This window comes from Arachis hypogaea, chromosome 16 (assembly GCF_003086295.3).
Source record: "Arachis hypogaea cultivar Tifrunner chromosome 16, arahy.Tifrunner.gnm2.J5K5, whole genome shotgun sequence".
Classification (NCBI taxonomy): Eukaryota; Viridiplantae; Streptophyta; class Magnoliopsida; order Fabales; family Fabaceae; genus Arachis; species Arachis hypogaea.
The window spans coordinates 131,566,869-131,573,494 of record NC_092051.1 but is presented as its reverse complement, the minus strand read 5'-3'; the positions used below and the strand labels follow the sequence as shown (position 1 = coordinate 131,573,494).

At 32.2% G+C, this 6,626-nt stretch overlaps 1 protein-coding gene across 5 annotated transcripts; it reads right to left on the bottom strand.

Annotated features, from left to right (window-relative positions):
• Nucleotides 1-2,603: 2,603 nt before the first annotated feature.
• On the bottom strand, nucleotides 2,604-5,859 carry LOC112755040 (acyl-CoA hydrolase 2-like). 5 transcript variants are annotated; one of them, XM_072221224.1, is made up of 10 exons: nucleotides 5,602-5,740; nucleotides 5,409-5,516; nucleotides 4,951-5,069; nucleotides 4,762-4,824; nucleotides 4,534-4,679; nucleotides 4,397-4,431; nucleotides 4,184-4,291; nucleotides 3,611-3,899; nucleotides 3,125-3,275; nucleotides 2,604-2,804 (listed from the first exon to the last, which is right to left on the bottom strand). In XM_072221224.1, coding segments are annotated over exons 2-5 (243 nt in total). In that variant the 5' UTR covers nucleotides 5,410-5,516; nucleotides 5,602-5,740; the 3' UTR covers nucleotides 2,604-2,804; nucleotides 3,125-3,275; nucleotides 3,611-3,899; nucleotides 4,184-4,291; nucleotides 4,397-4,431; nucleotides 4,534-4,619. The 5 variants fall into 5 exon arrangements, with proteins under 5 accessions (XP_072077325.1, XP_072077322.1, XP_072077323.1 ...); XM_072221221.1 differs by having other exon boundaries at nucleotides 5,409-5,859; XM_072221222.1 differs by lacking the exon at nucleotides 3,125-3,275 and having other exon boundaries at nucleotides 5,409-5,859.
• Between the last annotated feature and the right edge of the window lie 767 nt (nucleotides 5,860-6,626).

The following is a 6,626-nucleotide window of genomic DNA, read 5'->3' as shown; positions in this document are numbered from 1 at the left end:
ATTTAATAATATTTTTAATTTAAAAAAATAAAAAATAAAACTTGTGACCGAATTAAAAGATAATGATATCAAATAGCAAAAGACCGAATTAAAAGATAATATTATAAAAAAAATACTATTTGAACACTAAAATCAGTTACAAATGTATTTGTGTATAAATATATATATATATATATGATTTAATTTATTTTTAATATGTATTTATATTTCAACATGTATTTTATACTGGCTAATTTTAGTGTATACGTAGTATAACTCTATTATCAAATAGCAAAAGAAATATAACCTTAATTTTTAAGTACAATTTTTATTTTTTAGGTGTAGTGGTCGTCGTCGTATTATTATTATTATTATTATTAAAGACTAAGAGGCACCTTATTATCAAGGTAATTAGTTCGTGTTGTAGTGAAATTGTGAAGCTATAGAATATAGGAAGCATTTTAATGTATTATGAAATCAGATGTTTCCGTAGTTTTAACTATTATATATATAAAGTATATCAATCCTGTTAAATTAATAGAGGTTTACTCAATAATAAACTAATAAATATATTTGAATTGTTTTCTATATTAATTAATTATTAATTACAATTATTTAAAATTATTGATTTAGAGTGGTTTCCTATACTTTTATGATTGGGATGAACGACGAAAACACATTATTTACACTTAGTGTTTCTTATAATATATATAGGTAGATGATGATGGTTTGCTGAAGGCATTTGAAACGACACACCCTGGCTTTTCATGGGACTCAACTTTATCGATAACTCAGCTCATGCCAACTTGTTGCTATCAATCAAGTCATGGAAAATATTTTTATTAGAGCTACTTCTGTTAATAAATGTCTTTAATTATTGAAAGAATTTAATGAAAAGTAGTATAACTTTTGAGGAATATTTATTATCATATTCAACGACTTTGCTTTCAGTATATTCGCTGTGGCCTGTGGGAAAAACATTATGGAATTCGTACGCCAACTTTGACGACACCCCTCACTAAAATATCGGAGATTGCTAAGAAAACAAGGAGCTTTTTTTCGGTGGAAAAAGTAATAAATGAAATTAATGAAAAATATAGGAGTTAGTTCGTAATAATAAGAAGTTCACAAATAAACTTTTATTTAACATATGGGACAGATTTAAATGTAGAATTAAATTGGGTTGGAATGATGACAAAATTTGAGTTGGATATCTAAGTGGTAGACGGCACTGCACGACGGAACAAAAGGAGTGGTAGAGCACCGTCGAAATAGAGGCGTAGATCGGGCCCTGACCGAGTTCAGATACATCAGACGGAAGGCAATGGATGACATGGAAAAACCGTCGACGTAGGTACTGCGGTGGAGAAGTTGGAGGAGTAGCTCCGCAATGAGATCGATGAGCTTTTCCGCCAACAGTGCGAGGTCACTCATTACTCTCTCACCAATTACCACACCACTCTATTTCCACTCTCTCCAATTCATTCATCGATTCTACTTCTTTTTTATTCAATTTTCTCAGATTACGGAGCAGCTTCGTGATCCTCGAGGCCTTCGAAGGGAACCCTTCTCAGCTCCTCGCCGACAACTCTTTTCTCCCATGTCAGTCTCACTCTCCCTCCCTCTTCTTTTTTAGAGCAGAAAATATTATCTTTCTTGTAATATGAGTTTAGGGATTTGGTTAAATAGTGTAATTTGACATACAAGGAAACAGGAATGAACTGGAAGGTCAACCTCTTGTTAAACGCCGACTTTCTTCTGCTGTTGTCAGGGTAATAAGATATAATCTTCTCATTTTCATGTAATTTGGTTCTTTTTGCACATTAGAGGATTAGAATAGATCATAGGAGGAAGTATAAGATATAGTTTAAGTTCATTCTGGCTTATTAATTGATAAAGGTAGAGGAGGAGAGAGAATTGATTCAGGATGATCCTGCTCATGCACCGAAGAGTGTTAACACTAATGGGACCAGTGCTACTAATCGTATATCCCGCTTTCTGGTAACTAAAGTTTCACATCAATATTTTGTTGATAAAGGAATAGTTTTGGTAGAATTTTTTATTCTATTCTTTTTAGATGTTTAATCGGACTATAATATTTATCTAAATGTGACTTAATTGTATTATACATAGTTCATTGATGCTGGAATGATGGTTTCTCCTACAGTCTATGCACGACGTAGTCTGTGTTATCTTATTAGCGACATGTATTAGGAAGAGCTGAACAATGCAGTGCAGACACTACAAGGTTTTTGTTTATTTATAGCAGTTTTTTCTTTTATTTGTGGAGGTTTATAACCTCCACCAAATGGTTTGTGGGAGTTTCTATAACCTCCACAATCTATTCAGTGGGAATTTTTTATGTGTTTAGTGGAGGTTTTATATTGGACTTTTGTGGCGATTCTAAATCACTTTTGTGGTAGTTTAAAACCCCCACAAATTGATTTTTAAATTTAAAAAATAATTATTTTGTGAGATTTTTAAACCCCCAGAAATCCTGAAATTATTTATTTATTTTTAATTTCAAATCATTCATTAATCTTATTTCATTTACATACTCTCAAATTAAAAATTTATTTTTTAATATCAAAATTTAAAATCTAAATTTTCTATAACACAATTCCTCAATATAAGACATAACTCTATATATAAAAAAAATTCTCAATATTAATAGTTCCAAACATAATTGCATATGGTATTATTCTACATAACTATTACTATTTTTGTTCCACTCTAACAATGATATTAAAATTTTCAGAATATACTAACAATCTTTGGCATGATAATATATTTCATCATCAATGACTTGCATTGTTTCCATTAATCTGCAAAATACAATAAAATTATTTTCAGTTATCATCCCTTTTGAAAGAGAAATATGGATAAAGTATGGATGCTTCTGCATAGTTCAGAAATCAAGAGTAGAGTAACATTTTTGCACAAAAGGGCAAATCATTATCAAATTCAAAGCATTCATCCTAATAAATATCTTTCAGGATGAAAGTTGCAACCTAGGCCACAAGCACGACAATCACGAATAATGTAGTCAAACCTGAAAATCATGAATTTTCTAGTACTATTATCAAAAGCACACATATCAATAACAGTCACACAAGATGAGGAAGAAAGGCAGAAAAGTATGTACTTATCAACATCAATTTCATTGCGACCATTTGCCTAATGTGTCTGGTATGACACCAGTTAAGTTGTTTGAGTAAAGATCCAACTTCTCCAAATTTATCGAATTTCCAAGCTCATTTGGGATAGGCCCAGTTAAATCATTATTAAAAAATTCCCTGTCATTGAAATGAAAAAATTTTAATAACTCCATGGTAAAATTTTTCATGAATAATTAAAAGATGCAAGAACGATAAGAAATTGGTCAAAATCAAGCAAAAAATGTATTTATAGCTTGCATGACTTTATAACGCTTTCTTCAGCCATTCAACTATTTTTGAATATCATATGTTGCTGAACTTACAGCCTTTGCAAATTCTGAAGTTGACCAAATTTTGGAACTAAGTGACCCCAAAGTTGTGCATTTCCAAGATCAATGACTAAACAAAAACACGTTTCACTATGTACACAAAGAGCACATAAAACCACAGGTAAAATGACATAAACAACTTACATGCTGGTCACATTATTATCTTGGTTGCAAGTGACATGAAACCATGTGCAAGAATTTACAAGATTGGCAGTTTGAAGAACATTATTAGGATCTTTCAATTCTCTGAGTCTTGAATGCATACAGGGCATCACCTGTCATAGAAACAAGATTCAGATGCAAACATCCCTGTTGTCAAATAATATGGACTCTGGAGTATAAAACAAAACAAGTTTTATTCCTTTTTTCCCTTGCAAAAAATATCACAAGCTGTCAAGTGAGATTGTAGATCAATTGGTACTGGCCCAGTCTCCTGCATTAGGAAAAAAGTAGAAGCCAATTATACTTAATAAAGAAATTAAGAAAGTATGCATACATGAAAAGAATATTGAGCAGGAACTACCAATATGTTGACAATATTTTAACCATCACAATTGGTATTAGTTGTTCTAACTATATCTTGTATATCTACTTTATATTCTTTTGTTCCGATCCCTTATTTGAACTTTTAAATTCCAGCTAAAATTTATCAAATACTTATGACTTCACTGCGTTTTCTTGATCTAAATCATCAAAGCTAATTAATCCCATTATTACCACTGCACATAGTGTATCAAAAATTTAGAATGAAGAAGCTTCTGGCAGTTGCACTCCTGTTGATGGTAGCAAGCTCTTCTCTGGCCACCATAAGAGCAGAGACTAGAACTGGCAGAATGAAACAGAACAGAAAAATGCATAAAAGTTTCAAATTTTATTTGCATAATTACAAATTAGCAATGGGAAATCAACAGAAACCCACAAGAGTACAACCTTCACAACAATTGCTAGTAAGGAAGATACCACTTCTGTAAAAATTGAACAATATAGGTTATGCATCAATCATAGCAAAAGGTAGATTTAAAAAAAAGTACCAGAAAATGAGAGTGAAAATGTGTTTGCGGATATACGAGATGCACATAAGCCATGGGAAGTGGAAAAACGAAGTCTTGGCATGAAACTTTCTTGGCGTCTCTTCCGCAGCTCCTCCAAAATCTTATTTTGGAAGACGAGGGTCAGTAAGACATCTCTCCCGCAGCTCCTCCATTGACAAAAGCTAGAAACAATTAATAATCTGAAATCAGCAACACCATTTTCATTCTTAAATCTTAATTAATATAAATAACCATGTAACTTACCTTATCTGGTGGAGGCATAGATGGCATGGCTACCTCCTGGTGGTCAAATCCTAATTCTTCTTTCTGTATATTAAAAAAATAACTTAAGCATACTCTGAATTTATGAAAGAGAATATGTTAAATGAACATGTCTCAGTTGTTGCATGAGAAAGTCCATTCAATACTGTCTTTAAGAAGAACATAAATTACTTGAAATGAAGCCAGCAAAGTGAACACAATATTTTCCTTTTGAGTTGCATCAACTCTCTGCGTAGCAAAGCTCTTTCCATCTCGATCTCGAATATGATCAACTTTATATACAATTGGCACTGGAAGAAAAATGTTCATACTAAGTATGTTTGTTTACAATTATAAAGTAAAGCAAACAATCAATTTATTTTAGCAGTGCAATAATCTACATGAATGCATTGAGTTTATCTTGGTACATAAGCATAGAGAGCTTCAAAATTGAAATTACTTACTGCTATTATTGCTTAGATAGCTTATGCTTAATGAGTTATTTACCTATTTTTATTCAAAGTTGATTACCTACTAATTGATCTAGTCTCAACAAAAGACATTCAGACAAAGGATAATAAATATATATATCTCATCTTAAGAGAAGTAAAAAGAATTAGAAAGAGAAGTTTATGAGTAAACGTGCTTACTGTGTAGGTCCCCTGGAAGAATAATGACAAGCTAGTAGGATTTGCTTACAAGCTCAATGTCTTAGCGTGGAACTTTCTTGCTATCATTAATTCTAGCAGATGCTGATCCTGAATCCGAATGAGAGTATCAGTTGTGTGATTGTTCGGTTATCGTTCACTTTGAAAGTAGTGAGAAGTTTGAGTTGAGGATTACAATTCTTGCATTCTCCACAATTCAGTTCACGAAATCCACAGAAGAGGTGCAGAGGGCTCCACGGATTGAGAGGCTCCACGATCACCTCGTCCTCCATTCATAACTCCACCAGTGATGCATTGACGAAGGAGACAATGACGGTAACAATGGCAAGGGGATGAATGCGGTGGCAATGACATTGAGATTCTAGGGTTTCAGAATCTCGAAGCCTTGTTTTGAAATTTTTTTTTGGTATGGGGGAGTGAATATTTGTTTAAATTGGATTTTTTTATAATTGATTGGATTGAGAGTATTAGAAAAGTGGGAGTTTTTGTTAATTATTTTAGGAGGTTTTATAATTTGTCACAAATAAAATATATTATAGAAGTTTTTAGTAACTCCCATTTAAAAACTACCACAAACAAATAAAATTTTTGTAGTGAGACAAGAGTGATTTTTCCTGTATGGCACATTGCATTTTATCTTGAATCTGTTGCACTTGGAGGACTTGGAATGGAGAATGAAGCACAAGTAGCAATTAAAGAAGCTACAACACTTTAAGCTAAGAGGAGTTCAAATGCTAAAAAAAAGTGAATAAGGCTTTGTATAGATACAAACTTTTCTTGCTGATTTATGTCTGCATGATGATGATGACAACCACCACCCTCCCACAAGATTAATTATTACAATGATTTCATCTTTGAATTACACCATAGATCCACAACAAGAAAGTTGAATGTGTTTTTTTAAGACTACTACTTCAAGGAACAGTGATTGGATTGGATGAGTGTTGGTTATGACAAACCCCTTCCCCCTTTTTTGTTGGGTTGGTTAGGATGTTCAGTTTAGTTTATGATTTGATTTATTGAAGCATGGCTCCTTACTTCTGGCAAAATTTTTCTTTTTTTTTTTTTCATTTTATAAAAGGTTGAAAGTGTGAAAAGTGAATAGCTTTGTTGATCATGGCATTGTATTTTCACTATTTTTTGATGAAATGCCAAGATATTATGTTCATTTGTTGGTGTCTTGAATCTTGTGATATCAAT